Raw genomic sequence first — 23587 nt, 5'->3', positions numbered from 1 at the left:
GGTACTGTATCGCTACTGTCTCCCGGGTCATCAGCTCCACTGAAACACCGTTCCACTAGGTGGTGCTATGGTACTGTATCGCTACTGTCTCCCGGGTCACCAGTTCCACTGACCCACCCGCAAACTGCTGTCTGTGACATTGATCCATACATTTTCATCACTTCTGTTGGAGTTTTTTGGTCAGAGGAAGCTGTGTTGTGTAACAGTTAAGAACAGGAGTTTTGCAGTTAGAAAGTGTGGATTTGAACTATCAGTATACAATTTACTAAAGTGCTTTGAGACACTGGGCATCTTAAGTTCTGTGAGTCCTGGTTTCATGGTCTCCAAAATGTGGATAACACTACTTCATAATACCCTCATATAATATTATCTTCGTATGGGATCATTGTGAGAATTGACAGAATAATGTATATTGAAGCATTTTGTTAAATGAACAGTAGCTCTATTATTATTATTATCTGTTGTTGGCTAAAAAAATCCAGGGGCCCCAAATATCCCAGGGGTGAGAAAAAGCCAACCAAGGACATACAGAAGTAACCCTTTCAAACTCCGGGAAGTGGTGAAGTGACCGGTGCTACCTTAAAGAAAAGCTGAAAACCTCTGATAAGAGTTCTGCTCTTCTGCCTTGTTAGTAACGTTCTCCAGATGGCTGAGAGGTCCTCCAGGCCCCAGGTATGGCCCTCTGTTGAGTCCTCAATGTGCCCTACAGCTTCAGCAGCAACACTGTCCTCTACAGACGTGATGATCCAAACACAGAGACAAGGAATAGCGCTGGCATCCTGCCATTGGAGAAGAAATTTTTAAAATAACAATTGGACCATGATTGCCTAACAGAAGATGTTCCCAGCACTACTACGACCACAGATGGATATTCCCTGTTAATAAGTCATCTCATTAAATAAAAATGGATTGAAAAGGCTTCAAACATAAAATAAACTCTAACGTGCAACTAAGTGACTATTATGAAATGTCCTGCAAAACGTGGCAGGTCAGCGGCCCAGCAGAAGACAGAACGGTATGTGTGGATGCAGGAAGTACTGAGTGTGAGAGAACAGGCGTGCCCTTCACCGACCTGCTGATTAAGGGACTATGTGGAACATTTCTCTCTCTCACTGAAGAAGGAGCTAGAGAAGCAGCAATGGTCAGTCCACCAAAGCATCCTTTTCCATGCCTGCCAACCAAGAATCAAGGCACTGACCACTTGAGTTCTGGGAATGTCAAGGCACAAGGAAGTGCTCTAAATGGGCCAGAGCTTAAGCTGGAAAAGTATAAAGAGGCGAAGCAACCTTGGAAACACATGTGAACACATCCACCTCCCCTCTAATTCTCAGCCTTCCTGACCCCTCCCTACTTTTTCTATTGCTCCCTGGCTTCTCACGGTCCTCACCTGGAGACATGAGGCCAGGACACTCAGGATTGGTGCCCGCTGTTTCACTGCTTCAGCCAGGAGCCAGCACCAGGAGTTTGGCTCCTCTGAGCTCTGGAGCAAAATTTCAAAGAAATCAGTCATCTCTTCTTTGCTTTTCCGGAGCTGCTGGGGGGCCTTGTTGCAGACTGGATCACTACTCATTCTGCAGTTGGACATTGAGGGAAAGTTCTCAAAAGCCAGTCTTAAGTGGTCTTGAAGGACTGGGCTGAAATAGTGGAGAAGGGATTTCACCTAGAAAACATGTTAGATGATTAAAATAGACACCCAAATTTTCTGTTCCCATTGAAGCTGGAACTATTAGAGAAAAGCAAAGGCAAAATTCTTCTTTCTCACCCTAAACTGTGTCAGAGGTGACCATATGTTTACAAAGTTGGCTGTTGCTTTTGAGCAACCTTCCATACTGAATCTAGAGCCATAAAAACTCTTTAGCTCCCTCAGTACTAACGACTAGGTCCCTTGTCTGAAGGCAACCCAATGAAATGTTAGTAAAAACAACAGCATGGTATCAAACAAAAGCCTGTGTCTACACAACAGAAAGAACATTATTAAACGTCTGAGAAATGTTCCAATTTCTTCTTCTTGAAAAACTGCTGGCAATCAGTGGCTTACCTCCTCTGGACGGTAGTTATGGAGCTGGCTGTGAATAATGAACTGCAGCCAGTCGTTTGCTTTGGCACATTCTGTGAGGTAAGATGTGCTCATTTTCACATCATGGAGCCTGCAAAACTGTACCACCAATGCCCGCCGGCTGCTGGACTCACTGGGTAACCCGCCATTAGAACTGGGGGGGGGGGGGGCCGGTAGAGAGAAACACTTATTAAAATATAGCTTTAGTTTGAAACTGGAAGATTAGTAGAAATTAAATAAATTTAACCACACTATAGCCTCTGAAAAGCCTTTCAACAAGCACTAGGCTACTTTTTACAAAACTAGACTCTCATCCATAACACACAATAGCTTTCCTAGTTCACTGGCACAATAAACCAAGTATCTATCCACAAAACAAAACTTAAAACGAGTATTGAAAACATCTGTGGGTCAGAAATCAAATGTCAGAACTGGACTCCTTGCCATAAGACAGGAGGTGAAGACAGTCCCAGATGTGTGCTGCCCAGGAGTAGCAAGGCCGAGCGCTTCCCGCCCCACACAGACACCGATCCTAAGATACATACCTGCACAATCCCAGGAGGACACTTTTTTTTCCTAAACTGAAAAGGAGCGTTTTTGTTTGTTTTGTTTTAACTACAGAAGTATACGCACTTGTAAAATAATTCAGAAAATACAGAGTTATTTAAAAAATGGGAAAATCACCCATACCACTACCCATACCTTTACAAAATATCTTTTAGATGTTTGATATGTGTATGTGCGCATGTGTGTGCATATATATCTACTTACATAACTATTCTTATAATTTGTTCTCATTTTACCTAAAAATGGGTACTTAGAGGACCTACTTTCTTCCCTTACTTAAATGGGGTTTTTACACTGGCAGCAATGACCCCAGCTAAGCATATACGGCAGAAAGGCCAGCAAACTAACGTGCAGACTCTACACTAGCCCTCTTCAACCTGTTCTAGGAGAGAACAAAGCCCTGAACCGTCAGGCACGTATGCTATGGATTAACTTCTCACTTACGTGTCTAGGACGATACACGCACCATCCTTAGGAGAACTGAGAAAATAACCACTCAAGAAATTCTCAAAGAGCTTAATTCTCTTGCACTATATAAACTATAATCAGAGCCCAGATAGGGACCTGGGCCTCCTCACTTAGAGGAGGTATGTGTTACTGTTGAGAACAGGGTCAGTGATCGAAGTCCGGCAGAATGGTGTGTTCCCAGAGTCTGGGGTGCCTGGGTCAGCCTCGTGGGATAGTAGCCCCAGTGAGAGACAAGCATGAATATGCAAGGAGAGGCACTTTTGTGGGCAGACCCCAGCTGACATCAATTAGGAAGAAAAAATTAAAGACATTCCTTAGAGTCAAATTTTGTGAGACACACCCAGGATCTTCTGGAAGGATTTCAACGTGTAGCATTTAAAAGACTTCTCTGCCCAGCAGGGCAGTGCAGAAGACAAAGCTGTCCCCCATCTCTTGGTAGCTCTATCTCTAAAGAGGAAATCACTATTTTCTTCTTCTTTTGACAGATGCCAACATGCAATTGAAATCATAATCCATTTACTGAGTATCTGCTATACGCTGGATGAAGAGGAAGACAAGGTCTGTGGGGGGAGACTGGTAAAAACACGTGATGTGTTGGAGAAGGACCAAGCAGACAGGGTTGGCCCAACAAAGCCTGATGGAAAAGAGCCTGGGATTGCACCTCACCAACCTCTTCACTTCCTGCTGCTGGGTGCTGTTCCCTGTACCTTCTTCTAACAGAACAAGCAATTCTTCTGTGGCTGCTTTTTCACCGTTAGCCAGTTTAGACAGTTTTTCAGCTATAAGAAATATAAACAACAAAAAAATGCTCAAGAAAAAAGGTCAGGAACTGTGCATTTCTGTTTGAATAGTGTGGCCCAGGGCCATTTCAGAACCGCATTAAAGGGCCCAACAAAGTGAGATAAAGAACATGCTGTAGGAAAAGGATCAATGGGAGGATAATTGTTTCTTCCCCAACTGACCCCACAATTCAGCGTCTTAGACCTATGTGCCCACCTCCCCTACACAAAACAGACCCCATAAAGAAACGGTGCCGTACCTAGAGACTCTCTGACGAGGTTATACTTAGCATCTTCATTTCTACACTTGTAGCTCAAAATTACATTGGCAACTTTCATATCAACTCTGAGCTTGAGGCTGTCGAGGCCAAGCAACTCTAAGAAACAGATGCAGGCAGCTCCTACTGAAGGCGTGTGGAAGGAGGAGAGCCCTAAAACATAGGCTTCATCACCTACTCGCTGAATCCTGAAAAAAGGAGTCAACATCACATCAGCAGACAGGATGGTTCACTACATAAAAATCAAGTAAACTTAAAAACAGGCAGTATGGGAGGAAATGAGGGACAAAAAAGGTAAAAGACACACAGAAAACAAATAGCAAATCGGCACCACAAATACGGAGGAGTTATCCCAGGAATGTAAGGATAGTTCAACATAAGAACATCAATGTAATATACCGCACAAACAGAAGGAAGGAAAAGAAACCACATGATCATCTCAATTGATGTAGAAAATGCCTTTGACAAAATCCAACACCCTTTCCAGGATACTCAGAAAAGCACACACACATAAAAAACAACTCACCATCCAAATATAACCACCGTTAATCATGGTATAGGTTTCCAGTATTTTATTCAAATATGTTTTAAATACTCACAGCTGCTTGGGAGTTTTACTCTTGATTAATTCCTGGACTAGAAAAGCACCAAATGCAAATGACGGTCGTCCATGATGTAAATAATAAGCAAAATTCAGACGTTCCACTACAGCGTATTTATTAACCAGATCAGGTCTAGAGAAATGTGGAAGATCACCTGATACATCTGTGGGGGAAGGGAAGTGAAGCAGCATTAATATTCTGCATCTCACTATGATTAATTTCACATTTCCACGTGGAAAAATGAACTTTTCCGTAATAAAGAAAAACTAGGACCTATAACCATTTTGTACCACTGCTTATCACTTTGATTCTACCAAAACCAAATCCAAATCCACTGCTGCTGAGGCAGTTCGGACTCACAGTGACCCTACAGGACAGCGCAGAACTGCCCCATAGGGTTTCCAAGGCTGTAGTCTTTACAGCAGCAGACAGCCATATCTTTCTCCTGTGGGGCCACTGGTGGGTTTGAACCACCGACCTTTTGGTTAGCAGCCAAGTGCTATAACCACTGCACCGCAGGACTCCTTGAACCTACCAAAATGTAATAATTGTATTTTACTTTGATACATAGTAGTGATCATTTTATTCAAAACTGTCTACCTCAGGCGCTGCAAAAAAACACTGAAAATGTGCTTTATCCTCCACTGAATTCACGAAAAATTTTAGATGTTTAATTCTATATTTGATGATCCAGTAAGTCTACAATGACAATAACCAATAACTTTTTAGTTACAACTCTCTGCTAAATGGCTAATGATCTACAAAAGAAGCCTTTCAATTCATTCATGCAGCTCATTAGGAAACGAATTCACCAAGGCCAGCTCACTGTACCAACAGAGCACAGTGAAGACTACTGAGAAATCAGTTACTCCATATTAACGCCCTCCCATAATATTTTTTTATAATCCTTTGATTGTTAGTAATATTTTCTAACATTGTATTCATAGCGATTTATTACATACATGACAGCAGGCCAGCAGATAGCTGAGTTTAAAGTTCCTCTGTGCCCCAGAGAATATCGGAAAATAGGTATTTTCCTTTTAGAGAAATTAAAAGCCAGAGACATTTGGATGTGAGTAATCAGTATGAAATAACCTCTCCTGTCAAACTCTAATCTTTAGCTGCCTCTTAACCACTTATGACCCCATAAAAAAAATGTGATAAAATAATTCACCTGAACTATTAAAAAACCAGTTCTGGAAAATGCTGCATCTGTTCTTATTTTCAAAGTTTAAAGCTTATTCTGAAGTACAGCTTTACGTGGAATTCCAAGCCCTTTTCACATTGTCACTTAGTTTCCATAAAATGACCTGAAGAGAGCTGCTACTGAAGATGGCGGAGTAGTCAGACGCTTCTGGTGATCTCTCTTACAACAAAGCCCCCAAAAAACAAGTGGAACGATTATATTTACGACAAGCTAGGAGCCCTGAACATCAAAGGCAAATTTAGAAAACAGACTGAGCCACAAGGGGAGGTAGAGACGGTTCAGAAGCTGAGAGGAGTTGCCAGACCTCAATTGCCAGGAACCCTCAGGCACCGTTCCCTAGAGTGACCACAGCCGTCTCCTCAGGGAGAGACAGGGAGCTGAACAGCCCACTCACGCCTCTGGAACCAGAGAATAACTGCGCTCTTGGCAAAAGCTAAGCACTTGCATTTATTTTACCACGCCCCCAGTACCCAAGCCAGTTTCAGTGGCTGTCGATTTCCCTGGGCCTGAGATAGGCCCTGCTGCCCGCCCTGAGCCACTCTCCCATCATTACAGAAGGAATAAATTCACAACTGGGGGAAATGATAATCTGCCAGTTCCACTGACCTGGGGAGCACAGGACAGAAGCGGCTCCTGTACAGGCACAAACAGTCCGTGGGCTTTGAATACCTTTCACACCTACCTGCACCTGTGTGGGCCCATTTCAGGAGAATAGGCCCTTGTTGGCAGACTGTAACAGTTGTGTGGTGGAGAGGTGGGTGTTTCATGTTTGACACCAATTTACCTATTAAAAAGGGTCTTTTTTTTTTTTAACCTACCCAAATAAGGGGCCTAAGGACTGGTGGCTCCACCTATGTTACCTAGCCACCCATGTCAGGGGTCCAAGGATAAGTAGTACCTCCCAGTCCTTACAACCAAAAGCACTGGGTGCCCATGGTCCGGCTACAGAACCCACCCACCTGTGTGCTCTAGGGAACTGGGACGTGCTTTCCTCACAGACACTCGGGAAACAGCTGTCAGCTCCCTGCCTCGTTCTGAGTGTGACCCCTGCTGCAACCAGATACTGTACCTACATGAATCACCCCTGCCCCTCACAGACTGTAGGACAGAGCCTATACCACACACTTGATGACCAGCTACGTGGATACCTAAGCAGAATCTATACAAGAAAAGTGAATGGATTTCTAAGCTCATATACTTGGTAACAGCTCTAGCAATCTGGTGACAGGACTTTAGAGATTCAAAGTCAAAAATAATCAAGCTAGCTCACTCAAGCAGCCTATTTGTGCATACCAAGACAAAACAAAGCAAGAAGCTAGGGTACAGTAAGCAAACATAAAATAATACAATAACTTATAGATGGCTCGAAGACAACAGTCAATACAAATCACACAAAGAAGCAGACCATGATTGCCCCAAAAAGCTCTCAAAACGAATCAAGAAATCTTCCGGATGAAAGTGTATTCCTGGAATTAAGAGACGCAGAATACAAAAGATTAATATACAGAACTCTTCAAGACATCAGAAATGAGATCAGGACAGACATCTGGCAAAAGAGAGAACAAGCCAAGGAACACACAGATAAAGAAGCTGAGGAAATTAAAAAGGTTATTCAAGAACGTAATGAAAAATTTAGTAAGCTGCAAGAATCCACAGAGAGACAGCAATCAGAAATTCAGAAGATTAACAATAAAATCACAGAATTAGACAACTCAGTAGAAAGCCAGAGGAGCAGAACTGAGGAACTGGAAGGCAGGATTAGTGAGACTGAAGATAAAACACTTGGCAGTAATATATTTGAAGAAAAATAAGATAGAAGAATTTTAAAAAATGAAGAAACCTTAAGAATCATGTGGGACTCTACCAAGAGAAATAACCTACGAGCAATTGAAGTACCAGAACAGAGAGGGATAACAGAAAATACAGAGAGAATTGTAGAAGATTTGTTGGCAGAAAACTTCCCTGACATCGTGAAAGATGAGAAAATATCTCTCCAAGGTGCTCACCAACTCCACATAAGGTCAATCTCAAAAGAAAGTCACCAAGACATAACCAAACTTGCCAAAAACAAAGATAAAGAGAGAATTTTAAGAGCAGCTAGGGATAAACAAAAAGTCACCTATAAAGGAGGGTTAGTAAGAATAAGCTCAGACAACTCAGCAGAAACCATGCAGGCAAGAAAGCAATGGGATGACTTCTATAAAGCAATGAAGGAAGAAAAATTACCAGCCAAGAATCATATATCCAGCAAAACTGTCTCTCAAACACAAAGGCGAAATTAGGACATTTCCAGATAAAGAGAAGTTTAGGGAATTCATAAAAACCAAACCATAACTGTAAGAAATACTAAACGGAGTTCCCTGGTTACAAAATCAATATCAGATTTCAACCAAAGACTAAAACACAGGACAGAGCAACCAGATGTCAGCCCAGATAGAGAAATCACAAAAATAAATCAAGATAAAAAACGCTCAAAACAGGGAAACAGCAATGTCATTATGTAAAAGAAGAAAACATTAAAACAATAAACAGGGAGTAAGAAATGTAGTCATAGATCTTTCAAATGGAGAGGAAGTCAAGGCAAAATAAAGAAATAAAATTCAGGTTTAAATTTAGAAAAGTAAGGGTAAATATTAACGTAACCACAAAGGAGACTAACAATCCTATCCATGAAAATACAAGAAAAAAATAAACACTCAGCAAAAACAAAATCAACAACAACAAATAAGAGGAAAAGACAATATATAAACCACTCAGCACAAAACATTAAGTGCGAAAAAGAAACTGTCAACATACAAAAAAAAGACATCAAAATGATAGCACTAAACTCATAAAAAAAAAAATTTTTTTTTAATGTAAACAGACTAAATGCATCAATAAAAGAGACAGAGTGGCGGAATGGATTAAAAAACACAATCCGTCTATGTGCTGCCGACAAGAGACACCTTAGACTTAAAGACACGAAAAAACTAAAACTCGAAGGATGGAAAAAAATATACCAAGCAAACAACAATCAAAAAAGAGTAGGAAATGGCAATATTAATTTCTGAAAAAACAAAACAGACTTTAAAATTAAATCCACCACAAAGGATAAGGAAGGACACTATATAATGATTAAACAGACAACATATCAGAAGGATATAACCATATTAAATATTTATGTACCCAACAACAGGTTTCAAGATACATAAACTCTAACAGCACTGAAAAGTGAGATATGGCATTACAATAATAGTAGGAGACTTCAACACACCACTTTTGGTGAAGGACAGAACATCCATAAAGAAAGTCAATAAAGACATGGAAAATCTAAATGCCACAATCAACCAACTTGACCTGATAAGACATATGCGGAATACTCTACCCAACAGGAGCCAAGTATACTTTCTTCTTCAGTGCACATGGAACATTCTCTAGAATAGACCACGTATTAGGTCATAAAGCAAGCCTTAACAGAATCCAAAACATCGATATATTACAAAGTATCTTCTCTGACATAAGGCCATAAAGTAAAAATCAATAACAGAAAAAGCAGGGAAAAGAAATCAAACACTTGGAAACTGAACAATACCCTGCTCGAAAAAGACTGGGTTATAGAAGACATCAAGGATGGAATAAAGATATTCATAGAATCCAATGAGAATGAAAACGCTTCCTATGAGAACCTTTGGGACACAGCGAAAGCAGTGCTCAGACTTCAATTTATATCAATAAATGCACACATCCAAAAAGAAGGGCCAAAATTAAAGAATTATCCCTACAACTTGAACAAACAAAAAGAGAGCAACAAAATAAATCCTCAGGCAACAGAAGAAAGCAAATAATAAAAATTAGAGCAGAATTAAATGAAATAGAGAACAGAAAAACAATTGAAAGAATTAACAAGACCAAAAGCTGGTTCTTTGAAAAAAATTAACAAAATTGATAAACCACTGGCCAAACTGACCACAGAAAAACAGCAAAGGAAGGAAATAACCCGAATAAGAAATGAGATGGGCGATATCACAACAGACCCAACTGAAATTAAAAGAATCATATTAGACTACTATGAAAAATTGTACTCTAACAAATTTGAAAAACTAGAAGAAATGGATGAATTTCTAGAAACACACTACCTACTTAAAATAACACAAACAGAAGTAGAACAACTAAATAAACCCATAACAAAAGAAGAGATTGAAACGGTAATCAAAAAACTCTCGACAAAAAAAAGCTCTGGCCCGGACAGCCTCGGACGGCCTCACTGCCGAGTTCTACCAAACTTTCAGAGAAGAGATAACACCACTACTCCTAAAGGTATTTTAGATCATAGAAAAGGACGGAATACTCCCAAACTAATTCTATGAAGCCACCATATCCCTGATACCAAAGCCAGGTACAGACACCACTAAAAAAGAGAATTGCAGACCTATATCCCTCATGAACATAGATGCAAAAATCCTCGACAAAATTCTAGCCAATAGAATTCAACAACGCATCCAAAAAAATAATTCACCATGACCAAGTGGGGTTCATACCAGGTATGCAGGGATAGTTCAACATTAGAAAATCAATTAATGTAATCCATCATATAAATAAAAGACAAGAATCACATGATTTTATCAATTGATACAGAAAAGGCATTTGACAAAGTCCAACACTTATTCATGATAAAAACTCTCAGCACAATAGGAATAGAAGGAAAATTCCTCAACATACTAAAGGGCATTTCTACAAAGCCAACAGCCAACATCACCCTGAATGGAGAGAGTCTGAAAGCATTCCCCCTGGGAATGGGAACCAGACAAGGATGCCCTTTATCACCGTTCTTATTCAACATTGTGCTGGAGGTCCTAGCCAGAGCAATTAGGCTAGATAAAGAAATAAAGGGCGTCCAGATTGGCAAGGAAGAAGTAAAAGTAGCTCTATTTGCAGGTGACATGATCTTATACACAGAAAACCCTAAGGGATCCTCAAGAAAACTACTGAAACTAATAGAAGAGTTTGGCAGAGTCTCAGGATACAAGATAAACACACAAAAATCAGTTGGGTTCCTCTACACCAATAAAAAGAACATCAAAGAGGAAATCACCAACTCAATACCGTTTATGGGAGCCCCCAAGAAGATAAAATACTTAGGAATAGATCCTACCAGAGATGTAAAAGACTTATACAAAGAAAAGCACAAAACACTTCTGTAAGAAACCAAAAGAGACCTACATAAGTGGAAAAACATACCTTGCTTATGGATAGGGAGACTTAACATTATAAAAATGTCTATTCTACCAAAAGCAATCTATACATTTAATGCAATTCCAATCCAAATTCCAACAACATTCTTTTATGAGATCGAAAAACAAATCACCAACTTCACACGGAAGGGAAAGAGGCCCCGGATAAGTAAAGCATTACTGAAGAAGAACAACAAAGTGGGAGGCCTTACTGTACCTGATTTTAGAACCTATTATACCGCCACAGTAGTCAAAACAGCCTGGTACTGGTACAACAACAGATACATGGACCAATGGAACAGAATTGAGAATCTAGACATAAATCCATCCATATATGAGCAGCTGATATTTGACAAAAGCCCAAAGTCATTTAAAGGGGGAAACGACAGTCTCTTTAACAAATGGTACTACCATAAATGGATATCCATCTGTAAAAAAATGAAACAAGACCCGTACCTCACTCCATGCACAAAAACAAGCTCAAAATGTATCAAGGACCTAAAGATAAAATCTAAAACAATAGGGATCATGGAAGAAAAAATAGGGACAACGTTAGGAACCCTAATACATGGCATAAACAGTATATGAAACATTACTAACAACGCCGAAGAAAAAGTAGATAAGTGGGAGCTCCTAAAAATCAAACACCTATGCTCATCCAAAGACTTCACCAAAAGAGTAAAAAGATTACCTACAGACTGGGAAAAAGTTTTTAGCTATGACATTTCTGATCAGCACCTGATCTCTAAAATCTACATGATACTGCAAAAACTCAACTACAAAAAGACAAACAACCCAATTAAAAAATGGGCAAAAGATATGAATAAACACTTCACTAAAGAAGACATTCAGGTAGCTAACATACATGAGGAAACGCTCACGATCATTAGCCATTAGAGAAATGCAAATCGAAACTACGAGATTTCATCTCACTCCAACACGGCTGGCATTAGTCCAAAAAGTTCAAAACAATAAATGTTGGAGAGGCTGTGGAGAGACTGGAACACTTATACACTGCTGGTGGGAATGTAAAATGGTACAACCACTTTGGAAATCAATTTGGCGCTTCCTTAAAAAGCTAGAAATAGAACCACCATATGATCCAGCAATCCCACTCCTTGGAATATATCCTAGAGAAATAAGAGCCTTTACTCGAACAGGTATATGCACACCCATGTTCACTGCAGCACTGTTTACAATAGCAAGAACATGGAAGGAACCAAGGTGCCCATCAACAGATGAACGGATAAATAAATTATGGTATATTCACACAATGGAATACTACACATCGATAAAGAACAGTGAGAAATCTGTGAAACATTTCATAACATGGAGGAATCTGGAAGACATTATGCTGAGTGAAATTAGTCAGTTGCAAAAGGACAAATATTGTATAAGACCACTATTATAAGAGCTCAAGAAACAGTTTAAACAGAGAAGAAAATATTCTTTGATGGTTACCAGAGCGGGGAGGGAAGGAGGGTGGGACACAGGTATTTACTAATTAGATAGTAGATAAGAACTACTTCAGGCGATGGGAAAGACAACAAACTATACAGGTGAGGTCAGCACAACTGGACTAAACCAAAAGCAAAGACATTTCCTGAATAAACTGAATGCTTCGGAGGCCAGCGTAGCAGGGGCAGGGGTGTGGGGACCATGGTTTCACAGGACATCTAAGTCAATTGGCATAATAAAATCTATTAAGAAAACATTCTGCATCCCACTTTGGAGAGTGGCGTCTAGGGTCTTAAATGCTAGCAAGCGGCAATCTAAGATGCATCGATTGGTCTCAACCCACCTGGATCAAGGGAGAATGAAGAACACCAAGGACACAAGGTAATTATGAGCCCAAGAGACAGGAAGGGCCACATAAACCAGAGACTACATTAACGCTGGTGGCATACTGGTTAAGTGCTACAGCCGTTAACCAAGAGGTTGGCAGTTCGAATCTGCCAGGCACTCCTTGGAAACTCTACAGGGCAGTTCTACTCTGTCCTATAGGGTCGCTATGTGTCAGAATCGACTCGACGGCAGTGGGTTTGGTTTGGTTTTTTTGGTACATTAGCCTGAGACCAGAAGAACTACATGGTGCCCACCTACAACCAATGACTGCCCTGACAGGGAACACAATACAGAACCCCTGAGGGTACAAGAGAGCAGTGGGATGAAGACCTCCAACTCTCAAAAAAAGACCAGACTTAACGGTCTTACTGAGACTAGAAGGACCCTGGAGGTCATGGTCCCCAGACCTTCTGTTAGCTCAAGACAGGAACCATTCCCAACACCAGGTTTTCAGACACGGATTGGACTGGACTATAGGATAGACAACGATACTGGCGAGGAGTGAGCTTCTTGGATCAAGTAGACACATGAGACTATGTGGGCAGCTCCTGTCTGTGGGGGAGATGGGAGGGTGAAGGGGGAAAGAAGCTGGCTGAATGGACACTGAAATAGAGGGTGGAGAGAAAGAGTGTGCTGTTTTTCACTAAAGGGAGAGCAACTAGGAGTATTTAGCAAGGTGTATATAAATTTTTGGAAACCCTGGTGGTGTAGTGGTTAAGTGCTACAGCTGCTAAACAAAGGGTCGGCAGTTCAAATCTGCCAGGCACTCCTTGGAAACTCTATGGGGGCAGTTCTACTCTGTCCTATAGGGTCGCTATGAGTCAGAATCGACTCGACGGCACTGGGTTCTGGGTTTATATAAATTTTGATGAGAGACTGACTTGATTTGTAAACTTTCATTTAAAGCACAATAAAAATTTAAAAAAGGAAAAAAAAAAAAGACTTTAAGACCTTAGAGTTTGTCGATTTACAAAGCTATTACTTAAAAATACATCCCACTGACATTAAGAAACTGTACTCTCTGTGAGATCAGAGGGATTTCAGTAGCATTATTACATATAAAACCATTTACTCAGGCATTCAATATCTGCCGGGTACTTGCAGTATATACAGTACTGCCAGGTGCTGAACCAGCAAACCTGAGGTTTCTCTTCAAATAAGATCCTGAGTTTTGAGCAGGCTGGTGCCTGGTGTGGAGCACGTGTTTAAGAGAAAATTGCACCTGAAGGGAAATCTCACTGGCCTGCCACAGAGGTAGTCACCACGGAGGTAATTATTCCAATTAAATACAACTCTCTAATTTTATAAATCTGTATTATGTTTGCATGATAATTTCATTTAGTTTGTTTTTTTTCTTAAACATATTCTAAATGTCTAGAAACCAGGCAGGGGTGGAGTGCTTGGGTCTCCGAGAGGTGGTCACAGTGCTAAAGGCGCAGCTGGGGTCATTAGGACAGGAAGGGGATTCTGCCTATTCCAGTGACGTCACTGAGGTTAAAGGAGTATTTGCCTCTGAAATTGCAGTAAGCACCACTTTATTCATCAGTCACTCACCAAATGTTTACTCAACAGCTATTACTGGTCTAGCACTACACTGGGCTCCGGGCACTAGATAAATTCAGTATTCCAATATTTGAACTCACAAAACTGTGATGTTAGGAAATTCACTTTTGTGTATGTCAATAAATATTTATGGGGTACATACTATGTGCAAAGTGCTAATCTGAAACCTCAAATTTACAATTATACAGGGAGAGGCACCACTGATAAAATGATATTAAAGACGAACTCTAAAAGTCAAAGAGAAGCAAAAAGAACGGCACAAAATCAGGGAAATTCCTGTGGTCTACCATGCGCTGGAAACCGTGAGGGTGCTGACCTCGGCTAGGAACTGTGCGAGCTTTTAGTTGCCTCCTTTTGGTGTCACAGCAACGTGAAAGGTGAGCACTTACTAACCTTAATTTACACGGAATAAACTACCTGCCCAGGGTCGGATTGCTACTGCATGTACAGCCAGGATCTCTCTACTGCCATCACCTACGCTCCTAATCTATAAAAAAAAAAACTATAAATATTATAAAATAGTATACTACAAACAAAAAGGGTTTTGGGAAGGGAGAAATAGAAGCAGATAAGGTACACATTACATTTCCCAGCAAGAGCGGCACTAGTTACCTACCATAAAATCTTAAGTCACAGTATGTTTTCAATTCTGTCTTCTGGAAACTGTTTTCCTTTAGGACACGCCTTTATTTAAAAAAAAAATGGAAAGCAGCAAAAAAGGTGGATTGGCTTTATATAAACTAACTTCTACTGTCAACATTGCTGAAATGCTTCCAAAACAAGAAGTGTGTCTAATCACTTACCTCCTAGAGCCAGTGTGTTGGCAGACTGCCAGCCAAACAATCTGCCAGGATCAAAGGGTGACAATGACTGAAAAAGAGACCAGAAAAATCAGAGTTAAGAGTTAACTGATTCTAAAATAAGTAAACAAAATTTTATGAAAGGACTTGAGAGGTAGTCTGCTTCCCTTATCTTTCTGGATGTAAATCCTCTGAACACAGCTAAAAACAAAAAAGAACGCAGGAGACACCTTTCTGTGTTCACTTGGCTCTGTTAACTTTTAAAGGCTCTCCTTAGGTCCATCTACGTCTGCAAAGTGTACTCTTTTTTGGTAGAGGCAATGTCAGTTATAATATAAATGGACTTTAGAAACAGTTTTGAAATGAAGAGGCTATTAATTTCTGTCACATTCCTAAAGGGGTCTTTGTCTTGAAAAAGGTTAAGAAGCACTGATTTTAACAAGCAGCCCTGATGGATTGAGAAGAAACGGTTAGAAGCTGTAAGTGCTGGAGTGGAATGGCCTCTGGAAGCAGCAGACAGGCATGCTGGTCACTTCTCTGCTCTCAGATCCATTTCCCACCCTTCCCTGCTCTGCTCTGTATTCAGGGAACTGCCTTTCCAAGCTCCCTTACCCACTGGCTGGCTGGTAGGTTTCACCACAAGAGACACAGGTGGGACATTAAAGGTGGGAGAGGAGGAGAAGCCAAGTTAACTTTTCTCCTCTCTCTCTGTTTTCTGGGAGATCTCCTCCAAGGTCCCAGCCCCATCCTATATATGCCCAGCGCCCATTAAGCAGTCGTATTGAGAGTGTAGCTCCCAGAAGATGGCTCCAGCTTCTGGGTTTTTGATAACACCACTTTCTTGTACTGTTCTCCAGGCCTTAGGGGTGCTGATGGCTTTTTTCTTTGCTAATCTTTGGGTTGTCTCACCATTGCATGTTTGGTTTCTCCATTCTTCTATCAGTCTCTGGAAGCAATTCCCTATAATTAAATTCCCTCCATTTGAAAGATCTAAAGTAGTTTCTGTTTTCCTGGCTAAACTCTGATTTATACACATGCCACCTGAATTCTGTACCTGAAGAAGGTGGTAGAGTGTGATATCGTGTGGCAGGATACTAGGGACGGTGTTCTGTGGAAAGAGAGCAGCTTTTAGCTTGGGGTAAGGAGTCAATGCCATCTTCAGGAGCTGGGGATCCACTTTCTTCAAACGGTTCTCATTTTCTTCATTCTGAACAACCTAACCAAAAAGACAACAGAGTTCAGAGTAATGCTTTTCCCTTCTCAAAATTTAAGTCCTTCTTTCAAGGAACCCTGAGAAACAAGATTAACTTGGAGATAGTATGTGGAGGTGAAAACTGCACTGGACATGAAGCCAGAAGTGTTCTAGTCCTGGTTCTAAAACAAGCTAGCTGTGTGACCTTGTACTAGATAATTAATATCAGGCCTCAGTTTCCTCACCTACAAAATTAGAAAGTTGAGCTATTATTATTTATTATTAGGTGCCACTGAGTTGGTTCCGACTCACAGCAACCCTATGTACAACAGAACAAAACATTGCCCGGTTCTGCGCCATCCTCACAATCGTTGCTACATTTGAGCCCATGTTTCAGCCACTGTGTCAATTCAGCTCGTTGAGGAATCAGTGAGCTAGATCAGTGGTTTTTAAACTCTATGTGGAGAAACTGTTTGAAAAGGTTCTGCTACTATGATGTCTGATGTCTGATGACACCTGGGTCCTTCTAAGCTATTCTATGATTCTAACTTTTGAGAAATGATTAAAAACAGAAAAATAAATAGTTCAACCATATAATTTAAGGTACACTGCAACAATCTAAAAGATTAATATAAAATTAAGCTGGCATCAGTAGAGACTTTAGAAGATAAGATGTTTAATAGCATTCTTAAGTTCCTCTAACCAGGCATAGTACACTTTCAAAAAGCAAGAATGGAAAAATTTCCTCTGGGTTCCTCAAAAGAGTTTCTATGGGAAGCTACAGATAATAACTTCCTTTTTATCTAAGAGAGCAAGCAGTAGAGAATAATTCCCAAACCACAGACCTAGAGCGTACTTACTCTCAGAAGCAATCAGGTACAGATTCTATCCTGAAAACAAAGGCGGGTTATCAGAAAACAAACGATACGGGGAAAAAAGAATCTCTGTATAATGCATTAGTTCCCTCATAACTTAGAGGACCTCACAGCTCAGAGGATATGAAACAACATTTTTTAATTCACCAATTTTTTATGCTCTTTAATACTTGAAAGTAGTTATATTTAATATCAGCTGAGATCTCGACAGTCTGTAGGTATTTCTGCTAAGTTTAAAGTCAGTCCTATTTAACTCTGAAAGGTAACAGTGATGTCCATACCTGGCTGACCCCCCCAGGAGCATACATTGTAGTCGCAAGGGCCAGGAGGGTGTGTCCTTCCAGCAGCATACTGCTGACACTGGCCTGATCGCTAGGAATCAGTATCTGAGCATTTGCCAGGCTAGCCTGGAAGATCAGTTTGGAATCTGGAAAATAAGAGAGTATGTTTTTCTCCTTAAGACGGATAAATATTAAATTAAAAAAAAAAATTTTTTTTTTTTTAAGAATCACATAATTCTGAGAAAGAAAATTTTTAACTCTATCCAAAGAAAGAAGAACTTTCTAAGCATCACAAAGGGAAAGAATGAAAAGATCTGTTCACATAAAAATAAAAACTTTTATTCAAAGAAACCTGAAAGGTAACCATGAGCTAGGGAAAACAGCTGCAACAAACACAACCTGAAGAGGAATGTCCTCAACAAGGAGCTCATACAAATCAACATCAGATACACTGACTCCAACTGATAAATGGACAAAAGGAACAAGTAACCAATTTACGGAAGAGGAAATACAGACATCTGACACATAAAAATACATAATTCACTAGCAATAAAAAAAGGAGCCCCGGTGGTGCAATGGTTAAGCGCTTGCCTGGTAATAGAAAGGTCAGCTGTTCAATCCACCAGCGGCTCCACAGGACTAAAGATCTGGCAATCTGCTACCATAAACATTGCTGTTGTTGTTAGGTGCCATCGAGTCACTTCCAACTCACAACCACCTCACGTACAATAGAACAAAACACTGCCCAGTCCTGCGCCATCCTCGCTATCATTGCTATGTTTGAGCCCACTGTTGCAGCCACTGTGTCAATCCATTTTGTTGAGGGTCTTCATCTTTTTCGCTGACCCTCCATACTTTACCAAGCATGATGTCCTTCTCCAGAGACTGATCCCTCCTGATAATGTATCCAAAGTAAGTGAGATGAAGTCTCGCCATCCTTGCTTCTAAGGGGCATGCTGACTGTGCTTCTTCCAAGACAGATTTGTTCATTTTTCTGGCAGTCCATGGTATACTCAATATTCTTCACCAACACCATAATTCCAAAGCATTAATTCTTCTTTGGTCTTCCTTATTCATTGTCCAGCTTTCCCATGTATATGAGGTGATTGAAAACACCACGGCTTGGGTCAGGCGCACCTGAGTCCTCAAGGTGACATCTTTCCTTTTTAACACTTTAAAGAGGTTTCTTGCAGCAGATTGCCCAATGTAATAAGTCATTTGATTTCCTGACTACTGCTTCCATAGGCATTGATTGTGGATCCAAGTAAAATGAAATCCTTGACAACTTCGATCTTTTCTCTGTTCATCATGATGTTGCTTATTGGTCCAGTTGTGAGGAATTTTGTTCTTTACATTGAGGTGTAATCCATACTGAAGGCTGTGGTCTTTGATCTTCATCAGTAAGTGCTTCAGGTCCTCTTCACTTTCAGCAAGTAAAGTTCTATCATTTGCATATCCCAGGTTGTTAATGAGTCTTCCTCCAATCCTGATGCCGTGTTCTTCTTCATATGGTCCAGCTTCCAGGATTATTTGCTCAGTATGCAGACTGAATAAGTATGGTGAAAGGATGCAACCCTGACGCACATCTCTCCTGATTTTAAACCACGCAGTATCCCCTTGTTCTGTTTGAATGACTGCCTCTTGGTCTATGTACAGGTTTTACCCAGCACAATTAAGTGTTCTCAAATTCCCATTCTTCGCAATGTTATCCGTAATTCGTTATGATCCACAGTCGAGAGCCTTTGCATAGTCAATCAAACACAGGTAAACATCTTCCTGGTATTTTCTGGTTTCAGCCAAGATTCATTTGACCTCAGCAATGATATCCCTTATTCCACATCCTCTTCTGAATATGGCTTGAACTTCTGGCAGTTCCCTGTCAATATACTGCTGCAACTGTTTTTGAATTATCTTCAGCAAAATTTTACTTCTGTGTAATCTAATACTGTTTGATAATTTCAACATTCTGTTGGATCACCTTTCTTTGGAATGGGTACCAATATGGATCTCTTCCAGTTGGCTGGCCAGGTAGCTGACTTCCAAATTTCTTAGCATAGCCAAGTGAGTGCTTCCAGCATTGCATCTGTTTGTTGAAACATCTCAATTGGTACTCATTCCATCAATTCCTGGAGCCTTGTTTTTTGATGATGCCTTCAGTGCAGCTTGGATTTCTTACTTTGATACCATTGGTTCCACCTGGCCACTGTGGGCTCCTTGTGCCTCTGGATCAACAGGCAAAGGAGGAAGTTACCACATAGGCTGGTGTGATTGATCCTGATTACCAAGATGAAACCGGATTGATATTACATAATGGAGGTAAAGAAGAGTATATGTGGAATGCAGGAGGTCCCTTAGGGCATCTCGTAGTACCACCATGCCCTGTGATTAAAGCTGATGGAAAACTACAGCAAGCCAATTCCAACAGGACTACTAATGGCCCAGATCCTTCAGGAATGAAGGCTTGGGTCACCCTACCAGGCAAAGAACCATGACCAGCTGAGGTGCTTACTGAGGGAAAAGGGTGGTGGAAGGAGGTACTTCTAGATACTAATTAGGGCCACATGACCGGTTGCAGATCCGAAGGCTGTAATTGCTATAAGTATTTCTGTCTTGTATGTGCACATCAAATATTTTTCTTCAGTTATAAAATATAAGATGTAAACAGGGCTAGTGCATTTTCAGTAATACGTGTGTTAGTTATATCACATTAGGTGCAGGTATTACTTTATAATTGTCTTTATTCGGAGATAATGTATGGTTTAAGGAGATGTGTACATGTGCCAAGTTGACATGGGGTGGACTGTGATTGTTAAGGTTGTGTGTCAACTTGGCTGGGCCATGATTCTCAGTGGTTGGCTGTTATGATATAGTTTGGTAGTTGTACAATGCTGTCATCACCTCCATGATGAATTTTGATATAATGTGATTACCTCCATGATGGGATCTGCTGTGAGTAGCCAATCTGCTGAAAAGGAGTTTCCTTGGGGTGCAGCCTGCATCCAATATAAGTGGGCTTTCTGGCAAGGCTTGTGGGCTTTTGCTCGCACTGGATCTTGCAGCTGGCTCCTGTTAGTCTGACCTCCAGTTCTAGGGACTTCACCTAGCAGCTTTACCTGGCATCTTGCCTGCTGATCTTGGAATTCATTGGTCTTTGCAGCCCGTGACCCAGAGCCCTGCTGTCTGACTTGCCCTGTGGCTACGTGAATCAGGAGAAGCTCCAGCCTGACCTACATTCCAGCCTTTACAACTGCATGAGCTATTTCCTTAATGTAAATCTCTCTATATATTTATACCTTTACTGGTTTTGCTTCTCTAGAGAACCCAGCTTAAGACAAAGCCACTTTGATGAATGCTGTCACGTTATGGAATAGACAATACATGGGACAAAGTGCCAGATCATTTACCTTAAAAAAAAAAAAAAAAAAAATGGTTCTTGATCACACGCTACCTCCCGAAATGGCTGAACATCAACCAATTCTTTTTGGTACAGTGATTGCGTATTCCTTCTATCTTCTTTTGATGCTTCCTGCGTTACTCAGCATTTTCTCCACTGAATTCTTCAATATGACAACTCAAGGCTTGAATTTTTTTCTTTGGTTCTTTCAACTTGAGAAATGCTGTGATCTTCCCTTTTGGTTTTCAAACTCCAGGTCTTTGCGCATGTCATTATAATACTTTGTCTTCTCGAACCGCCCTTTGAAATCTTCTGTCAGCTCTTTTACTTCATTTCTTCCGTTCCCTTTAGCTATTCTATGTTCAAGAGCAAGTTTCAGAGTCTTCTGACATCTATTTTGGTATTTTCTTTCCTTCCTGTCCTTTTAATGACCTTTTCATTTCTTCATGTGTGACGTCCTTGATGTCATTCTACAACTCATCTGGTCTTTGGTTTTTAGTGTTCAATGCATCAAATCTATTCTTGAGATGGTCTCAAAATCAAGGTGGGATATACTTGAGGTCATATTTAGGCTCTTGTGGACTTGTTTAATTTCTTCAGTTTCAACTTCAACTTGCATATGAGCAACTGATGGTCTTTCTACAGTCAGTCCCTGGCCTTGTTCTGACTAATGATATTGAGCCTCTCCATCATCTCTTTCCATAGATGTAGTCAATCTGATTCCTGTGTATATTTCATCCAGTAAGATCCACGTGTATTATCATCGTTTTATGTTGTTGAAAAAAGTTTACTTGCAACAAAGAAGTCATTGGTCTTGCAAAATTCTTTCATGCAATCTCTGGCATCGTTTCTACCACCAAGGCCATATTTTCCAACTACTGGTCCTTCTCTGTTTCCAACTTTTGCATTCCAATCACCAGTAATTATCAATGCATCTTGATTGTATGTTTGATCAATTTTGGACTGCAGAAGTTGGTAAAAGTCTTCTATTTCTTCATCTTTGGCATTAGTGGTTGGTGTGTAAATTTGAATAGTTGTATTAACTGGTCTTCCCTGTAGGCATATGGATATTATCTTAACATTGACAGCATTGTACTTTAGGACAGATCTTGAAATTTTTTTTTTAAATGATGAACATGACACCATTCCTCCTCAATTTGTCATTCCCAGCATAGTACACCATATGACTATATGATTCAAAACAGCCAATACCCATGTATTTTAGGTCACGAATGCCTATATTATCAATCTTTAAGTGTTCCATTTCATTTTGACAACTTCCAACTTGATTCACACTTTGTACATTCCACATTCCAATTATTAATGGACATTTGCAGCTCTTCTCATTTTGACTTTGTGTCATATCAAAAAATGAGGGTTCCAAAAGCTTGACTCCATTCATGTCATTAAGGTCGCCTCTACTTTGAGGAAGCAGCTCTTCCCCTGTCATATTTTGAGTGTCTTCCAACCTGAGGGGATTATCTTCCAGCACTGTATCAGACAATGTTTTGGTGCTATTCATAAGGTTTTCACTGGCTAATTTTTTGAGAAGTAGATTGCCAGGTCCTTCTCCCCAGTTTGTCTCAGTCTAGAAGCTCCACTGAAACCTGTCCACAATGGGTTACCCTGCATCACAGCAACATGTAAGCCACCACAATACAACAAACTGACAGAAAAGTAGTGGCCCATAAAGATTACAGCCTAGGAAATCCTGTGGGGCAGTACTATTCTGTCCTATAGGGTGGCTATGGGTTGGAATCAACTTGATGGCACACAACAATAATAGCAATAAGAAATGCAAATTAAAATAGTAATTTGATGCCATATATCACCAGTGCCAAATAATCATCCTACCCACACTGTGGATTTCTTTTCACTCCATCTGGAGCTCCTTACAAAAGTCTTAGAGCAGGCACCTGGAAGACAGACTATTTCTTCATGAGGTATCAGTCTACTGGAGAGCAGGAATTCAACTGTGATAAACTGGTGGGAAAGGAGAAATCTGAAGAGAACAGAGCAGGAGGCTGATGGGAGGGGAGGGGACAAAACTACACAAGCTCTCTACTCCACATCTGGCTTTTCTTGGCTGGGAAGAGACTAGCATTTTGGGTTTTCTGCACAAAACTAACCTGCTTCTTAAATAATGTGAGCGGAGGTTATAATCAGATATTTGACTAAAGCCATATGATTTATTTAAAGAGTTCACAAGTTAAATACCATTCAACAGACCAGTTCTTTAAGGAAAAGTGTGTGTAATACCGTACAGCCATACCTGTTAAGTTACTGGAAACTTGTCGACACTGAACTAAAAATTCAAACCAGGGGTGAGCTTCATGGAATTCTTTTTTTTCCAAAAAGGGACAATTTGGAGGACTAAGTCTGTATATAAAACAGAAAATAAACTCTCTGATTAACAAACAGAATACGACAGGTGTAACTATTTGCTCAGATGATAACTAGCATAAAAAAT

The 23587-nt window shown here is 40.4% G+C and overlaps 1 protein-coding gene across 9 annotated transcripts in view; it reads right to left on the bottom strand.

Moving 5' to 3' along the window:
• SPG11 (SPG11 vesicle trafficking associated, spatacsin) overlaps positions 1-23587 on the bottom strand; it is a 104448-nt gene that overhangs the window by 39053 nt on the left and 41808 nt on the right. For all 9 annotated transcript variants that reach the window (XM_023539085.2, XM_064292020.1, XM_010599689.3 and 6 more), the window contains 10 exons: positions 23390-23496; positions 17724-17869; positions 16430-16591; positions 15379-15445; positions 4748-4913; positions 4131-4336; positions 3762-3870; positions 2039-2210; positions 1388-1660; positions 579-779 (listed from right to left, as the gene is read on the bottom strand). In XM_023539085.2, the coding sequence (XP_023394853.2) occupies positions 579-779; positions 1388-1660; positions 2039-2210; positions 3762-3870; positions 4131-4336; positions 4748-4913; positions 15379-15445; positions 16430-16591; positions 17724-17869; positions 23390-23496 (1609 nt within the window). The remainder of the gene's footprint in view (positions 1-578; positions 780-1387; positions 1661-2038; positions 2211-3761; positions 3871-4130; positions 4337-4747; positions 4914-15378; positions 15446-16429; positions 16592-17723; positions 17870-23389; positions 23497-23587) is intronic.

This window comes from Loxodonta africana, chromosome 10 (genome assembly GCF_030014295.1).
Source record: "Loxodonta africana isolate mLoxAfr1 chromosome 10, mLoxAfr1.hap2, whole genome shotgun sequence".
NCBI lineage: Eukaryota > Metazoa > Chordata > Mammalia > Proboscidea > Elephantidae > Loxodonta > Loxodonta africana.
This window is presented reverse-complemented; position numbering and strand designations above follow the sequence as displayed.